Source organism: Cucumis melo, chromosome 9 (assembly GCF_025177605.1).
Source record: "Cucumis melo cultivar AY chromosome 9, USDA_Cmelo_AY_1.0, whole genome shotgun sequence".
NCBI classification, from domain to species: domain Eukaryota; kingdom Viridiplantae; phylum Streptophyta; class Magnoliopsida; order Cucurbitales; family Cucurbitaceae; genus Cucumis; species Cucumis melo.
In genome coordinates this window covers 23,456,301-23,474,399 of record NC_066865.1, presented here as the reverse complement: position 1 = coordinate 23,474,399, position 18,099 = coordinate 23,456,301, and the positions used below count along the sequence as shown (strand labels likewise).

Genomic DNA, 18,099 nt, shown 5'->3' with positions numbered 1-18,099 from the left:
TTTATAATAATCCAATTTTTATATGGTTTTTTTTCCCTCTATACATCGGTTATGAATTTTTTCCCTAAAGACCAATACTTATTGAGAGTTTAAATTGAGAACTTTGATTAATTGCAGTCATAATTTTCTTTTTCAAAACATTAGATGTATTTTAAGTCACTGTATAACGTAAAAATTTAGTTTTTGTTCTTTCAATAAATCTTGAAAAACAATTCTAATGATAATGGTAATAGTTAGTTTAGTGTTAACACATAATCATTTTTAATAGTCTTACTAAATGCATCGGACATCGTCACTTCTAGTCTTCCCTATAATGTTATGAAAAACTATTTTCTATCTATATACAAATCATTCTTCTATATATTATGAAAAACATGTAAGATACAAAGCTTTTTTCAAAATCCAAACGGTAATAAAATCTTCTACCTAGATAGAAAAATCACGATAACCGTCAACAAGAACTAGTTTCAACTAACATTGTTGTGTTTTGAAAATCAAGAGATTTTAGGTTCAAATCTACCGTCTTCCAATTTGTAGGAATAATATTTAATCAAACGTTGTCCTAAATTTATAAGTTTAAGAATTTATTTTTAGTATTAAATATAGTGTTGCTCGAAATCCCAAATAATATCTAGTTTATGTGGAGTATTTAGTTATTACTCTAGTAAGTTCGAACACGTGTTATTTTTTATAATCAAGTATAGTTTTAATTAGGTCACAAGTTCCAAAATGTTAATAGATTCTATCAAAATCTGTTAATCCATAAATCATTTGTCGAATATAATAAAAATTTTAATTTTATCAATTAATATCCGTATTTTTTTAGAATATAATATTATACTATATTTTATAAATATTTTTGTTTATTTTGCTTTATTTTTATTTTTATATAGCACAATATTTATATTAAAAAATAATAAAATTGATTTCTCAAGTAAAGAAAAAAAGAACAAGAATAAAAAAAAAAAAGTTGAACACAATAGTTAAACCCAACATAAATCTTTTTGTAAAATGAGTATAAAATTTCGCCCAATACTTCTTTTCGATGATGGGAGCTCGACTTTGTATGAGGTTAGATGTTTATTTTTCGTAGCATTTTCTGTTCATCCTTTCAATTCTCTTCCAAGTATTGTTTTAATCGCTGATTTTGACTGCTGAAAAAGCTTAGAAAACGAAATCACCCTCTGCTACAATAGGTTTCTTGTTTTATTCAGCGAGATTATGGCTGAAGAAGTGAATTTTCAAAAAAGAAAAAAAGAGAAAAGGAAATTTGAAGTTAACCCATCTTTCAATGGTTCAGACGGATACTTCACTTGAATTAATTCCTGAAGCTATAGGTTTTAATGTTTTTAGTTAATTTAAGTATGAGCTATTGTTGTCATTTTGGCCTTTTTTTTAGTGGTTTTTAAGTGCATTCTGGAACATTGAGTTGGGGATTTTTAGATCCGTTTCTATTAATCGGTTTACAGTAGTCTGGTCTTTCAATTTTGTAATGGGTTTAGTGGCGGTTTATACTGCATTGAATCTCGTTTAGAATTATGAACAAAACTTAAATAAAAAACCAAGTTTGAAGCTTCCTTTTTCGGTATTTAAAATTTAATTAAGATTTCAAAATCGCTGTTAGAAAATGGATTACAAACAAAGAAATTTGTTACTATACATATAATTGTGATTTTTTTAAAAGCTGAAATTTAGAAATCTTTTCAAATAATATTCAATATCTTTCTAAGGAGATACATATTTAGCTGAGCTACATATGGCGGTATTGCTTTATGACTAGATTTGTTGGAATGACGAGTGATGTAACCCTTGTACTTGACTTTTGCTCCAGGGCTCCTCTAATTTTAACTATGTGGTCGTTTTTTGGGTGGCCAAGTGGACTGGATGTATGTAACTCGATTGAACTTGAATTCTCTGCAATCTGAAGGTATGCAAGAATTGATTGGTAACTGATAGTTGGGGTATCCTTTGTGCTACTATCTGCAAAGCTATTCTTACACTACCTGCTTTTCTTATGACTTAGTGACAGTTAAAGGAATTAGTGGTTTGGTTATAATGTTCAATTTTAAATAAGTCTAGGTTGGATAAATTGATAACGTAGACAACTTTTATAATGTTCAATTTTAAGGGTTGATTCTAAATTAATCTACTCTGTTAACTTAGTAAGAGGAAATTCAGCTTTCGCTGGTCACTGTTATTTCTTTCTCCAAGGAAGTGCCAGCTCAGTAGAAATTTCCATTTTGGGTTCGCCAGAAGGTATTTTCCAAGGAATGTCCAATGACATCTTGAAGGACAATTTATTTGAGAAAACTATGTCAGTTCAATTGGTCACCAGAGTGATTAGAAAATGAAATTATCTTTATGGCTGCAAGCCAACTATATCGCTAGCGTACGTGCAATGCTATTATTTCGGTCAGTATAATGGAGAAACAAAAAAGTTCCATGAGTATACTTTATAGATTAGTTAGTTCAACTGAGGGGCTGAGGGAATTTTTGCATTCTCCTCATTGGTATTTTTTAAGAGGAAACAAAAATTTCAAAGGGGTCTATCCATTGGATTACAAAAAACGTTTCCATTCGTCATGAGATTTGTAAAACTATAGTCACAGAAAGGGAAGATAGATTTACACCAACCAAGAGAGAAAAGTTATTAGAGTGAGTGATGCATCATTGCATTGTAGTCTTGATTCTTATCATTAAATATACTGTCGCAAGCTATGTAAACCATAGGATTGCACGAACAAAATTCAACCAGAGATTGGTCCAAATTATATGGACACTAATGTCTGCTTCTTGAAGGCGGAGCTTTCTCCTGGGAGACTTTTGTAATTATTTTCTTTCATGCCATGAGACAGAATTTTCCAACTACTTCAACTTTCGCTGGCTTCATGCATCATGCTTCAAACATTTCCATTTTTTTTCAAATGACCTTCGTTTTAAGGCTTTAGTGCTGGATATATGTATTTTCTTGCTCTTCACTTCGGGTATATTGCTATGGTATTTTTTAGATTTTCTTTTTTCAGAAAATTCTAAGCCACATGTGCACATTTTTATATTTCATTCTTTAATATTTCAATTGAAATTGTATATTTTACTTCTTTTCCCAGTTTGTTGTTGTTTGTTCTGCTTATCTGCCAGCTAACTTGAAAAGTTCAGTAATTAGTTTTCTTGGTTGCCCGAACGTTAGATGGCATAGTTTTTGTTGAGTGATATGATGTTATGATTCTGTTTTGCAGTTCCTCTGAACCATGTGTCAAGGAAACGGTGAAAGATTTGAGAAAATGAATAAACAGAATAAGCCTTGTGTAAGCAATCAGCCATCAATATATTATCGGTGGAGACCAGATGAGGGTATATCTTCTGAGCTGGCTGATTTTGTCCTTGAAAATGGCACCTCCAACACTTGTTATGCCAAACACAGTAAGGATGGCAGGACTATAAATAAACCCAAGTCTTCTGGGATACTGAGCACAACTCAGGTCATTTCAATTTTTGGCCAAGTATTGAATCTTGCCAGTCGTCCTTTTACCTTTTTCCGACCAAATAGGGTCTTGAACCAAGAAAATGATGATTTCGTTGAGGTTACCTTCAATAGTGTGGTTGAAGTTGATGGCAAAACAGTTACCTCACCTGAAATTAAAGACTTCTGTGTTGATTCAAGGACCGATGGCCGATGTTCTCCTCTGGTGCAGCCTACATTGGGTTTGAATTGTTTGACAGTAACTCAGAAGATTTCTTTGTTAGAACCTTGTAATTTTCATTCCATGTCATCATTTTGGAGTCTACTAAATGGTGGTAGTGACATGCCAGCTAATTCCTGGAAAGGAAAAGGCCTTACTAGTGTACGAATTTTGCATGATATGGGGAAGATATATGGATGGATGAACTGTGTAAGTCATACTGAAGCATGTTACCCTTACCCTATGAAAGTTGCTAATACTGGAAACATGGAAGCCAATGAATTCCAGGCTAGAGGTGGTCTTAATGAAGCAGGGGACTGCGCTTCAGGAGATTCAAATTTTCTTGTTCACAACTTGATTAGTGAAACTTCAAAAAATCCTCCTATGTTCCAATCAATCAATGTATCATCTCTGTTCATCCGCAAGTTGGAGATAAAAATGATTGAAAATGTTTATATGGCCTCACGTATCCTTATGTTTGTTCAAGATAATAAGGCAGATGGCAGTATTCTAGAAAGCCCCAATCCAGATATTTTGGCAGCTCATTTAGTACCTTCTAAAGATGGTGCATTAGACAATTTAGACTATGGGCAGATGACTAGTAGCAGTGAACAACGTGAGAATATAACCAAAAAGTCCGATAAGCTCATTGTCGAAAATGAGTACAACAGAGAGGATTCCTCTTTGACCCGTGAAAGATCTTGCTACAATATTGGTAAACAAGAACATGCCTTTGCCGGGGCATTAGCTGGTGTATTTGTCAGTCTTTGTCTACATCCTGTTGATACAATCAAAACAGTGTTTCAGTCTTATCATGCAGAACAGAAGTCTCTCAGTTACATTGGAAAATCAATTGTCACTGATCGAGGTGGGTTGGTGGATTCTGTGTTTATACGTAGCTTAATCTGCAAATCAAGGACACTTATCTTTTTATTTGTTAAAAAATCTTCTGAAAATCAATTACATTGTTAATTTAGGTTTAAGTGGACTTTATCGTGGAATCTCCACCAACATTGCTTCTTCAGCTCCGATATCTGCTGTTTACACTTTCACATATGAATCAGTTAAAGGAGCTTTGCTTCCAATTCTCCAAGAGGTAGGAATTTCATTTTGTTATTCATCATCATTAGTTTTTTCCCCTTCTGTTTGCTTTCCCTTTTTTAGTTTTTTTTTGGATCCTTACTCTTGCTCTCTCCCTCTCTAAGTAGAAGTTTCGGGTACGTTGAAGAGGTAAACATGATGGAACTATTACTTGATGACAGTTCTGGTTCTCTGCTAATGAACAGGTGCTACAGGAACTACATATGGCCCCTTACTGCTGATGTTTCATGGAAAATGAAACTTGTGGGCCTTAAAGATAGCCTGGTATGCAATGTATTAGAGTTGGGAGAGGGAGAAATGCAAGCAGAACTCTGAATATTGATTGACCCATTCTTGAAACCATTAATGTAGACTTTTAATCAATCATCGCAATTTATTTTCTTCCACAGCGAATGTTTGCTGGTTTTAGCTTTTGAAGCTTCAGACTTGTCTTTTCTTTAGGAGTACCGCTCTATTGTCCACTGTGTGGCTGGTGGTTGTGCAAGTATTGCTACATCTTTTCTTTTTACCCCAAGTGAGCGTATAAAACAGCAGATGCAAGTTAGTGCACACTACCATAACTGCTGGTACACATTTTAGATTCTACTGTTGATGTTACTGAAAGTATTTTTTCTCGTTATTCTTTATACATATTATCTGGTCACAAATTCTTATTCTCACCTTTGGCTTTACTTTAAAAGTTTGTTATGACTTTGATTCTTGTCAGGGTACATTGAATAATTTAATTGATTTGATAATGCTTGGTGCTGTTTTTTTTTTCAGCCATTAATTTCGTCTTAAACTCAAGTTTCTTGCATGACTTGTTTGTTGTCACGATCATTATTCATTGGCTTGCAGGAATGCCTTTGTTGGTGTTGTTGCTAAGGGTGGATTGCGTGGATTATATACCGGGTGGGGAGCAGTTCTTTGTAGAAATGTACCACACTCGATTATCAAGGCAAGGAGTTCCTTTGGATACATTTCGTATGTCAATGAAATTGTTTCTTTAAAAAAAAAAAATAGAAGAAAAAAAAGTGTACCAGCTCTCCGTACTTTATCTCTTAGATGCAGTTGATCTTTCAATTTAATTTCACTTCCCTTTTATTTCACCACGTCATTTTGGCCATATTTTCTTTGCAGTTCTATACATATGAAAGTTTGAAAGGTCTGATGAAATCTAATGCTCAACAAACTACTTCACAAACGGTTAGTTATTATGGTTTTCCCATTAATCTCTTCTCTGTTTCCTTAAAAAAAAAAAAAATTCACTTGCTTGTTAAATTAGCTATCTTTTTTTTTTTCTCAATGAAAGCTTGTTATTTCATTAAAAAAAATAATAATGATGGTGATGATGACAACGTTTCCAATGGGAACAACCTCTAGGCTCTAAGGGTCCAACTTTCAATTTCTTATAATAAATGAGGATTGAAATTTTGAAGTTGTCTTCGTCCTTATCTGTGAATTTAAAACTTGAAAATGTAGGTAAAATAAATAATTATTTATTAACGGGAGAATTATATTTCCATTAATTAAGTTAATTAAAGTTATGAACAAAATTTGTCAATATCTAAGTTTCTTTTCCGAAGGATAAAAGAATTTGCCTTTCATTGGACGTTAAAATCTAAGAAAAGCCCAGACAAAGGAGCCAAAGGTATGGCTCTTTCGGATATGACTAATTTATGTCATAACAATGGATTTTTAATTTCCTTTAAATAGAGGATGAAGAAATGATGAGGAATTGAAATGGTTTTGCTTTCAGAACTCATTCCACTCCACTAAATATAGGACCTTTTATAACTTTTACGTTCTTTCTTTCTTTTTTTTTTCTTCAGTTCTTGAAAATTTATTACACAATTTCTTACCATGTTTTCCATCCATTTTAAGAAAACATTTGAATTTTTAGGAAAATGATTTTTTTAAATAAAAAACAAGTTTATAAAGTAGATTACAAAAAGGAAAAAAATAACTCTGAGTGTTTATAAATTTATCTTTGAAAACCAAAGATCAAGTAGTTATCAAATGAGACCTTAATTGTTTCTTAAGCCCGCGACAATATGGTTTAGATTTATAATATTTGCATGTTAGATTAAGATGATGGTTCTTTATCTGCAGTTAGTTTGTGGAGGAGTAGCTGGATCTACTGCCGCCTTGTTTACCACTCCTTTTGATGTTGTAAAGACCAGATTACAAACACAAATACCAGGATCTTTGAGCCCATATAAAAGTGTAATTCAAGCACTCTATGAAATAGGCAAAAAAGAAGGCCTGCAAGGTCTCTATAGGTATGCTCTATTATGGCAATCTTTCATCAATTGTAGAATTTCCATTAACAGTCTTCTAATTCCCTCTATTCTGGCAATCTTTCATCAATTGTGGAATTTCCATTAATAGTCTTCTAATTCCCATGTCAAGGAGTTTTGTTTCTTAACCTTTCTTTAGTTTGTTGAATTGTTGTCTCATTTTTGTGATATCAGGGGGTTGACTCCAAGACTAATTATGTACATGTCTCAAGGTGCAATCTTCTTCACCTCTTATGAATTTTTGAAGAGACTTTTTTCTCTTGAGGTGGCTCGACATGGTACTGCAAGAGTCCAACACCGAGTGGATGAAAAACTCGAAAGATGATTCAACAATAAAATTGTAATTATCTTCACCGTCCGTATTAGCAGCATCTTGATTGTCATCATCGACAACCACGATACCAAATTTGGATTTGCGCTCCTAATATTTATTAAAATATGGAGAAATTTCAAAGGGGTGTTCTAGTACTTGGAGAGTCTCACTAACATTGGATTTCTGCATTAAGCACCAAAAATGGAAAGGAAATTGATGCTGTATCAGAAACCTCAGAATTGGAATTGGTATAGATTCTTTTAACCAAAGTGAATTTTCAGATTAAAAGCAATTGTGAATCCTTGTATATTGATTTTCATCATAATTGACTAGGTAAAATACATTTCATTATAAGCTTTAGGCCATTCTGTATACCTTTGAGTGAAAATCAATAAACGTATTCATTTATGTAATTATTTCCTCTTAGATAATGATACCCTATTGCTGCACATTATTGTGTAGACTCGGTACTTTAGTCTCGAGGACAACTTTATACATTGTTCTTTTTTATTGTGGTGATCACAAAGATCCAGGTGTTCCCATTTTTCTCAAGAAAGAGAGAGAGAGAGAGAGAGAGAGAGATAAGGCTTTGTTTCAACTCATAAAAGCGGAAGACATCTTTCTACATCAAGCAGAGATGCAGAAAAGTTAACATCACAAGCCCAGGCCTTGAGGCAATTCTTTTGTAGGCTTCTGTTTGAGAGTAAAATCAATCCTAAACATGTTTTTAATGTTTCAAATTCAATCTTGATGATACACTAATTTAATTTAAAGGTAAAATAACATTACACACATGTTACAGATACAAGAAAAGTGTCTTCAAAGTAATTTTTTTTAGACTTAAACACAACTTTGAAATTGTTAAAATCACTTCATTTTTTAAATTAACTCTTAAACATGCTTTTAACCTTTCAAATCCAATTTTGATGGTAGAGATATCAGGTTTATATGTAAAATACAACAAGAAAATACATGTTTCAGAATGAAGAAAAAGTGATTTAAAACATTATCAAAACCAATCCAAAAACATAACCTTCAGCTACGACTTCCTTTTGGAAAAGCTTCCCCACTTGACCACTTTCTCCAAAGAAAAAGAACCAAGGACCATTTTCTAGAAGCTTATTAGATGAGGATTTGGATCTTGAATAACTTTTACATAGATCCAAACAGCAAGGCAAGGCATCAAAATATTAGCTTTGTTTTCTAATTGTCCAGCTCCCTGTACTTTTTGACATGGAAGGTTCCCTGATATCCTTAGAAAAGAAAATAAAAGAACACAATAACAAGCCATACAAAAACATGGATCGAGGCCAACAAGACAATCTTTCACCAAAGATGATACCTAGTAGTAGATTCAAGACAAAACTTTATGAAATATATATTTTTACTGATATCAAGACTTACACTTTGCCTCTTTAACAATATAATGTACACAAAGTTCAATGTGAAGGACAATAGAATCTCTCTAATTATCAATTGGCTACTCATCTCCCTACCATATTACAATATGGACAATTAACTACCAAGTTATTCAAAAGGATTTTGTTTTTGAAGAATAATAAATAAAAGGGTTCTGATAACCCTCCCTATCAGGATGATCTGACCTCCCCAACAAGCATCTTCCCAAGTCTCTCCTACAATAGTCATTTCAGCTTCTCTAAGCAAGCTCTTGCTCCGTCCTACAAAAGAAATCAAATGCCCCGACTCCGAGAGCCCATGCGGTTGCTGAGAAGGTCCCTTGACAATTTCTTTAATAGGAGCTTTATCAAGCAGCTTCCATAACTTGAATCAGTCAAGTCTCCCAAAAGTGAAAGTGGAACCATCTGAAGAGGCTATGATATCTGTACTCTGTACTTATCAAATTGGCCTTAGAACTCAAGACACAGTTGTGCAACCTTCATCTTACACTCTGGCAATAGGAGAAAACGGAGGATTGAACAAATACGATGATGGCGTTTCCTTCAGCATTCTTGTTTCTCTTTTCTTCTCCTCCATTGTGACAGCATCAATCAAGAATTTTACTTCTTCCTCAAGAAGCACCTTTAAGGAATTGCATTGCTGCAACTCTTTTGTTTCATCCACCTGGACAGCGTTGCAGGCTTCGGTCGCATGTAAAATAGCAACACAAATGGAAAATGCTTGCAACGTTGATAATCTCGCATGAAAATCAACAGCATATTGTCCATCTTTGACAATATTCATGGTTAACGCTGGAGTGGTATCCTTTACTCCCTGTTTCCACATAAAAAAAGCAACCATTACTATGAGAATACGTCTTTTGACCAATTCATTGACTGCAACCAACCATGCATAGTAATAGTTTGGCTAAAACTTAAATTTAGTATCTGATAAAAGTTAAGTCAGCAATAGGGTCTTAATTGAAAAAACCTCTGCCAACACACAAACACCGTATTCTTTCTTTTGTAATATACTTGATTTCATCAATAATGTTCTATTTCTTAGCATGAAAATCAATACATAAAATGCCTAATTAAACCATTTATTGCAGTTGAACAGAATCCCATGAAAGGCATCTAAAAGTCACTCCAGCACCTTGGGCTTTTATTATATGATTGTTATTAAAATTTCTATGAGACATGGAGTCCAGAATTATAGTTACCAATTATCTGGAACTAATAAAAAGCTTACCTGATGAAAAAGATGAAAAGTCTGTTTCCCCTTGTGTGCTTGATTCTCAGCACGGCTACTATGAGTGCCCAAAACTAGTAGAGGACAACCCATGTCCCAACCACCACAGTCACAACCACCTCCCAACCTCCATCGATCAAGTAACGTAGAAGGGCCTTGGCTTTCAACAGTCGGTAAACCATGGTTTCCAGTGGGAATTACCACCTTCAGAGTTTCTTGAGTTGTGTGATGGGGAGGTTCATCTTTCCTTTGTTCAATCTTAGAGAGGTTTTGTATGGCCGAGTTCAATTTACCGCTTGTCTTATCTCCTCTTTTATACTTCAAACTCTCCCTTTTGCTAAATGGGATTTGCATTACAATAGCTGCAGATTCCAGGTCTGGATGTAAAGTTGCTGAATCCCAAGGGCAAGAATCTATAGGACCATGATCACAGTTTTCAGAAGCATGTTTTAGCTGAAATTTGGATTTTTCTAGAGGAGTCCCATCATTTACACAGAAAGGTTCCCCAACTAAGCCCGTATCAGAACTTTTAGGAGGTTTGACAGCATCCTGGATAGAGTCACAACTTCCTTGGGATGCAGTACTTTGTCTAGCACGTGCAGCATCGTACAGCACGAATTCTGTTACCATTGAGTTGTCAAAACCACCATCTCGAAGTTCGGAGGATAAATAACAGGAAACTTGCATCTGGCCCACCATTAAGGAGTTTTTGCAACTTTGATTCAATCCGGAACTACCAGCATTACTCTTTTTGTGATGATCTTGGGTATGAAACGTGTATACCCACTTAAATGCATTGCCTGTCTTCCATGTCTTAGCCACGTAGACATCTTCAGGGGAGCTCTGAGAGAACTCAAAAAATGGCATCCCATGTTTTTTCTCCAACTTGAGAGAGCCATGTAAATGTACGGGCGACGATGCAACAACATTATGGTGATTATCATTATTCGAAAAATTAGAACCAGAATCTGAACTCTTTGCTGTGCTTGATGTCTCATCTCTCTCCAAGTTAATTGTCTTAATAGCTTTATCTCCACCAGCTTCCACCTTATGACTGAAACGACTTCTGACAGACTTAGATTTCATAAATGGATCCAACATTTTCCTGAAAGGACTTATATGAACCTTTGGACTCTGTCTAAACCGTAGATCACTTTCCAATGGAAGATGATTGTTAAGCATTTCTACCTTAGCAGAGAATGACTTCTGCAATGCATGAACTTTGTCTCTCTTGAAAAGTTTCTTGCCATTTTGAAGGGGTCTAATGCCTGTAACATTTCCAAGCTGATTGCTTGGATCTTTCGATACAGTTTCATTGTTCTCTAAACCTGAGTAGATCTCAATGAAGCTATCTGATGAACGTGGGCCTATGCAAGCCTTATTAACTGATGGTTGATTCAATTTTGTGTCCAAAGATAATAACAGATCTCTCCTCTCTGGCTTTTCCTCGTCAGAACTACACAAAGAATCAACAATACCAGAAGACCAAGAGGTGTAATCGTCACGAGAAATTTCTATTTTTCTCCTCTCTCCTTGAATTCCCATCCCTTCTATTTTACCTATGTCTTCAGAGCTTAGGTACTTCGAACGTCGCTTGAGCCCTTTGTCATCTTCCAATTCAACTACGCTAGGTGAATTGCTTTTATGAGAACTATGGTCACGGCCAATTCTAATCTCTGTGAAATCATCCTCTACATTCAGTTCATAACATTTACTCTCATTGTCTTCCAGTTCGACTAGGCTAGATGAATTACTTTTTCGAGACCTGTGACCACCACCAAATTTAATCTCCGTAAAATCATCCTTTACACTCAAAACAAAATCTTCATGCTTTAGTTTTTTTCTTGTGCTTCTATTTTTTATGCTCGAACGTCGTGGAATCGATGGAAGAACGGTGTTAGGACTTAGATCCACAGCGCAAAGGCTGTCAAAGTCCAATTCTGTCTCTTGTCCCATCGTATGAAGCACAGCTCTGCCAGATGAAAGACACCAAGTTCTGAGCAAAATTCTAAGAAATTTAACTACTGTATCAATTCAAGCTACAGAAAGGCAAAGGTAAAAAAATTGTAACTCAACATACTTCACAATCTATGGAACAAGGCATTGATATTTAGTTAGAATGAAATGAAAACAAAATAAAAGGCCTGCATTAAATCACAAAACCGCATATTTGCAACTTGAAGGAATCATGCTGGTAAAAACGAATAAAGACAGAGCTCGTATCAAACAAAAAATTCCTGTCACCATTACAAACACAACAAAGACTTAACTTTCATGTCCACCAGAATCTGGTAATAGACAGAAGAAAAACCAAACCACAGAAACCAGATCTCAACAAAAGCTCAAATTGAACAGAAAGAAGTAGCAAAGGATCTTTGAACTCCGACCTTGCAACTACTCAGTTTGAGAAAAAGAAAACTCCCCATTAAAAATCAGCGGCTCAGAGAACCATAGAACTTTCAAAAAGAAGAAAAACACTTGATTCTGGAAGCTGAAAAATCTTTTACGGCAACTCAATGCTCCAAAACACAAAGAAGTAGCAAAGCAAAACCAAAATGTAAGCTCAGGGAGCAAAAAATCATTTCCTCAAAGACATTGCAAGCAACATTCAAGAAAAACCCAGAAGGAGGAACAGAAAAATTGAATTGAAAAACTTGGGCTTACCCCACCAGATCTTAGAAGAGTAAAGGCAAAGGAAAACCCAACAGACAACAGGAAGAAGCAACCATGTCGACCAATCTCTTCAGCTGAAAGCTTCAAAAGAATCCATAGCAGAAGGAGTAAAAACCCAAATTAAGAAACGTTGAAGCTTTCACTAAATGAGATATTCAGAAAGAATCAAGAAAAGTTGAAGGGTGAAAGAGAAAAAAAAATGATCAGAAGAACTTGGGCAATAGCCTTAAAGCATAATGAACACAAAAGCTAACTCTTTGAGTGAGTGTGTAATGCAAGGAAAATTTTAGAGAGAGAAAGCATGCGTTAGAGAGAGAAAGGAACAGAGGATATGAAAATGAGAGGAAGAGCGAGAGAACTTCTCTCTCTCACACGAGTGAAGGTTGCTGGAAGAGACAAGATTACTGCGAAGTTCCTGTTCATGTCTACTTAAAAGACCCATATTTCTCTAGCCATCATAAGCTTTTTCATCATTATTCCTACGTTAAATTGCAAATTTGGTCCAAACTTTTTAGGAATTTCATCGATAAAAGAATACTCCAAAGTGTTCATCCATCTATTTTTTTGTTCAACAACTAATGTGACAACGAAGGGATTCAAAATCATGTTTATATCAGTTGAATTATACTCAGAATTTATAAATTTTCATTCAACTCTGTTGGCACTATGAGTCAAAAGACATGTTTAAGATAAAAAAACACTACGTATATATCCCTACAAGTAAAAAAAATTACATGCAACATTGTTTGGTAGATCATAAAAATTCTAAAATGAGTTCAAGGACCAGACCAATATTTTAGGTTTGTTTAGTAACCATTTCATTTTTTAAAAAACAATCGTTTCACATTAATTTAGATTTATTCTATACTTTCTATTAATGTTTTAAAAAAAAAAGTCTTGAAAATAAATATATATATAACTTTTATTTTAATTTGTCTAAAACCTCGACTTATTTACTAGAAATATGAGAATAACGATAAAAAGTTGAAAGGATATAACTTAATTTTAAAAACTATGGACTTGTTCGGTAATCCATTTGTTTCTTGTTTTCATTTTTTTAAAATTTATTTAAAAGAACACATGTGTTTGGTAATTAATCCAAATTTTAGTTTTTTAAACAAAAAAACTTGTTTTTAAAATTAAGAAGAAAAATAAAAATGGAAAAAAAAAAGCTTTAAACATATATGGTTTTTTTTTTTTTTTTTTTTGTCTTTTAAAAACAAGAAATTGAAAACATAATTTAAAACACAAAGAAATAAAACAAAAGAAAAAAACATAATTTAAAACCCAAAGAAACACAACCAAAAAATAATAATAATAATAAAATAAAATAATTACCGAACCAAGCCCAAAAAATTTAACAACGGAGTTTAAACTCTTTATTTTTTATCAAACACTTCTACTTTTAGTTTTATTTAATAGCATCTTAAAATTGTCATGATCGTGTGAGTTTAACTTATACGACCTACAATATTCAGTTGTGAAAAAAAGTAGCAATACTTCAATATCATAGATAGGGGTGATAGGGTTTGAACTCATTTCTAATTCTCCATCACAAACTCATAAATGGTTTAATCACTGTGATTCATATCCCTCATAAATATTATTAATTCATTACTTATGATCTCCCAACAAATAAATTAATATTTTGAATTAAATTTAAATTATACATAAACAAATAATTCCCTTTTTTTCACAATATTATGTTACAATAAATGAATTGAGTGATTAAAAAGTATTAATGGTATGCATCAAATAATTCATATCTAATTCAATAAAAGTTAAGATTTATAGTCATTTTCCATTACTTTATTGTACCTTTGGGGTTTCTTATTCTTACCCTAAGGAACATGTTGATATTACACTTATACCCATGATAATAGCCACGCTCACTAGATTTATGGGGGGCAATATTGGAAATTCATGGAAGGGGAAAAGTGGAGTTATCGAAATGGTGGTGGTGCCCATAACACTAAACAAAAACATTAATTTTGAAATTGAACATGAAAAAAAACAAAACATTATTTTAAAGGGCTTTGGGAAGTGCAAATATTGAAGGGTGGAATCCACAATTAATTAGACTGATTCAAATTATTATTAGTTTTATGAGTTTGAGATCATGAAATTGTGGATCATAGGTTAGTGAAGAGAAATTACCTTAAAGCCCTTTTTGTAACATGATTTGGATTAGATTAATTACAAAAATAGCCATGGAAAGAAAAAGAAATTAGGGAGTGATTCAAAAGCTGCAAAAAGAAGTTGAAGGTTGCCATCTAGATCCCAAAAAGAAATTAAGAAAAAAGAAAAAGAAAGATGAACAAATGGTCCAAAAGAATGGTCAATAAAAGTAAGTCAAAGTGTTGTCTCAAACCCTTATCTCTATTGTTTCTTCCTTGAGCTTCTTCCAATTTATATGGCAATTTTCATAAATTCCTTTCTTTTTTGTTTTTTGTTTTCTTTTTTCAAGTATGTCTTTGACTTCCACTTATGGATTTTTCTTTAATTTTGTTTTTTCTAATGATTTCTACGTTGATTTTAAAATATTTTATTTCATGAAGTCCGATAGCTTGTAGTTGTGAATAGCTTTTTGACTAGATGACGACGAAAAATTTAAATTAGTGATTTGTTAGAGTAAATCCAAGTTTAACAGTAACTAATATACACTCTCTTTAATGAAGTGTTCGGTTCTTTTTTGCCCTAAAAAAATCATATAGCTCCAATTTTACTTTAGAAATTTGAAGGTTTGATACAGTAAGAAAATAAACTATATATTTTCCTATTATTTTACTTCTCATTTGCTTTTTTTTTTCTCAAATGTATTTTCTATGAAAGAGATAAATGAGAAAATATTAATTTATTATTGTTGCTGCTTCAATTGTTACTATTATCGTCGTTCTTTAAAAAATAAGGAAAAAAACAAATTATTTATCCTTATATAAAAATTGATATTTCTACAAATGGTAAATATTCTTGTAGATCTTTTTTTTTTTTTACAATTTTTATTTATTTATTTTAAAAGTATTATTATTATTAGTATGTAAATTACACATTGATTTTATTTAAATTAAAATGTAATATATTTATCAAAAGTATCAGAAGCTTTAAATTCAGATTTTTCTTAAGTTTTCTCTTATTTTCTTAATATATATTAAAATTTATATTCATTACGTCCCAACTTTTTAAAATATATCACGTAAATTTTTAAATAACTTTCACGTTAAATAAATTATCGTTTTTTTATTTAATACAAATTTAGAAGTGAACAACATTTTCCAAAACATAAACTAAATTATACATCAAACGCGATACAAATTAGTAAAGATTGAAGCTGAAACATAAAAAAAAAAAAAAAATAATAATAATAATAATGAAAATTGCATTTTGTAAAAAGTTGGTGGAGAAGAAGGAGGAGGAGGGCTAAATATGAAAAAGGGGAAGGAGAGGAGTTGAAGGGCGAAATAGTAAAATGGTAATATAGAAAGGAATCGAGGGGATTAGGCGGGACGGACGCAAAACCGAGACAGACGTCGGTCACGTCAGATACAACCCACCGAGTCTTTGGCCTCCCTTCTCACCTCTATTCTTTTTCTTTTTCTTTAATCCTAAATCCTTTCTTTGTGTGTTTTAAGTTTTTTATTAAAAGATCATTTTTTTTAATATTTAAACCTTTGAGATCCTATGTATTTTTTAAAAAAAAGAAAAAAAAAAAAAAGTCCGAGCCTGCAATTAATTGTGTTGTCTAAATGTTGGAATAATGGTGAAGAACTACATTAGATGTATGGGACAACAAACTGAAACGAAGGTGAAATAAAATTAGAAATCATAAAGAAAACCTGCAAAATAGAAATTTGTTAGAAAATGTTTACTCGTTGATCACGCTTTTCTTAAGATGTTTTGTGACTCTTTTAACTGTACAAGCAATTTTGAGAGTTGTCATGATGTCTACATAATAAAACATCTTAAATCTTGTATGTCTCGATCGAAACTGCATCGAAAGTCGATTGGAATGCTAAATTCTTTCTAATTGTGCTTGAAAACTGAAGAAATGTTTATTGACAAATGCAAATGGAGAAAAAAAAACAGGAAAGCAGAGGAAGAACAAGTTATTTTTATTTTTTTTCGGTACTCAATCTAAACAGTGGGGGAGTCCTCTTGTAGGAGTTGGTTCTAAAAGAAACGGATAGGTTTAAGTCACCTCGCCACGCCACCCATCTGAATGACAGCAACGAAGCTTCAAAAGATCATCACATTCTCTTTTGCTTATATTCAGCTAGTCGACTTTAAGTTCATCCCTAGATATTGTGTGATTAAGATTATTGATGCAATGACTACTTGTAATAGGCTAAATAGTATCCTATCTATCAATGTACAAAATATCTATCATCGATAGTATTTGGACCTTTGTCCTAGGATCCTTTTTCCTAGTTTATGTACTTCATAACTTAGTAAAGGGTTCTAAAGAAAATGTAAATTAAAATGTGATATTGTTTTGGAACTTTGGCATAGATAACTCAATTGTGAAAATTTCACCCACAAAAACTGTAATAAAAGCAAACATAACTTCTAAGAACTGAAAATAGAAAATAAAATGTTATTCTACGAGCCTTTAGCTTCAACTTCAAGGGTTTCAATCTTTTTATATTTGAACATTATATTCTTTCCATCTATATTAAAACTTTTACAAGTTTTCATTTTTAGTCCAACTCCATTCACTATTCAGTGTTACATTAAAATCTCCTTCTGAATTAAATAATTGTATAGTACCATTTATTTTCCTAACATCTGCATGTGTACGAAAAAATATATGGAACCATATTAAAAATCGAACTCTACAGAATTGAAAATTGTAAAGTAAAGGACCATAAAGAAATTACATTTTTAAAAAATAGAGCAAGAGTCCAAGAACCGAAACCATAACTAGAAACCCAAGAGCAGTAAACACAAAATACCAACCTTTAAAATAATTGTGAGTCTGAGATCCAATTAAAAAAATAATAATTTAACTAATAATAGACTGTGCATTAGTCATCCATAGGATACTGTTTGAAAATTTGGATGAGATAGTAAATAAATATACAACAAACTAAATTATACCACAAACTCTTACTTCAACCAGTGGTTAATTAAGTGGCCAATCATAAAATGAAAATTAACAAGGAGAAAAAGGAGCAACGCCGAAAAATATATCGGTTTGCCCCAAACTCAGGACTATTTTGCAACTACAAGTTCTTCTACGGTCAAGATTGCAAAGAAACCCAAACTCGCACCACAAAACTCCGCCAAATAGCCCAACCAACAAGAATTACTTGATTTTTAGTAGCACAGTTTGGTATCTTAGAATACAATAAGAGACCTCCAACCCAACAAGAAAAATACACATTGGATTTTTGCTTAATGCCAGTTT

The 18,099-nt window shown here is 32.8% G+C and overlaps 2 protein-coding genes across 5 annotated transcripts; one reads left to right on the top strand and one right to left on the bottom strand.

The window, feature by feature from the left end:
* Nucleotides 1-939: 939 nt before the first annotated feature.
* LOC103482750 (uncharacterized) lies at nucleotides 940-7,866 on the top strand. Of its 3 annotated transcripts, none has more exons than XM_008439056.3 (9): nucleotides 940-1,071; nucleotides 1,832-1,927; nucleotides 3,237-4,548; nucleotides 4,658-4,776; nucleotides 5,223-5,347; nucleotides 5,619-5,718; nucleotides 5,901-5,966; nucleotides 6,873-7,042; nucleotides 7,235-7,866. In XM_008439056.3, the coding sequence occupies exons 3-9, from the start codon at nucleotides 3,249-3,251 to the stop codon at nucleotides 7,383-7,385; spliced, it is 2,031 nt and encodes a 676-aa protein (XP_008437278.1). In that variant the 5' UTR covers nucleotides 940-1,071; nucleotides 1,832-1,927; nucleotides 3,237-3,248; the 3' UTR covers nucleotides 7,386-7,866. The 3 variants fall into 3 exon arrangements, with proteins under 3 accessions (XP_008437278.1, XP_008437279.1, XP_016898866.1); XM_017043377.2 differs by lacking the exon at nucleotides 940-1,071 and adding an exon at nucleotides 1,087-1,337; XM_008439057.2 differs by lacking the exon at nucleotides 7,235-7,866 and having other exon boundaries at nucleotides 6,877-7,042.
* An 873-nt stretch (nucleotides 7,867-8,739) lies between these two features.
* On the bottom strand, nucleotides 8,740-13,133 carry LOC103482749 (uncharacterized). Of its 2 annotated transcripts, none has more exons than XM_008439054.3 (3): nucleotides 12,692-13,133; nucleotides 10,023-11,994; nucleotides 8,740-9,605 (listed from the first exon to the last, which is right to left on the bottom strand). In XM_008439054.3, exons 2-3 carry the CDS (start codon nucleotides 11,976-11,978, stop codon nucleotides 9,276-9,278), a joined length of 2,286 nt encoding a protein of 761 aa, XP_008437276.1. In that variant the 5' UTR covers nucleotides 11,979-11,994; nucleotides 12,692-13,133; the 3' UTR covers nucleotides 8,740-9,275. The 2 variants fall into 2 exon arrangements, with proteins under 2 accessions (XP_008437276.1, XP_008437275.1); XM_008439053.3 differs by having other exon boundaries at nucleotides 12,687-13,132.
* Nucleotides 13,134-18,099: the final 4,966 nt, after the last annotated feature.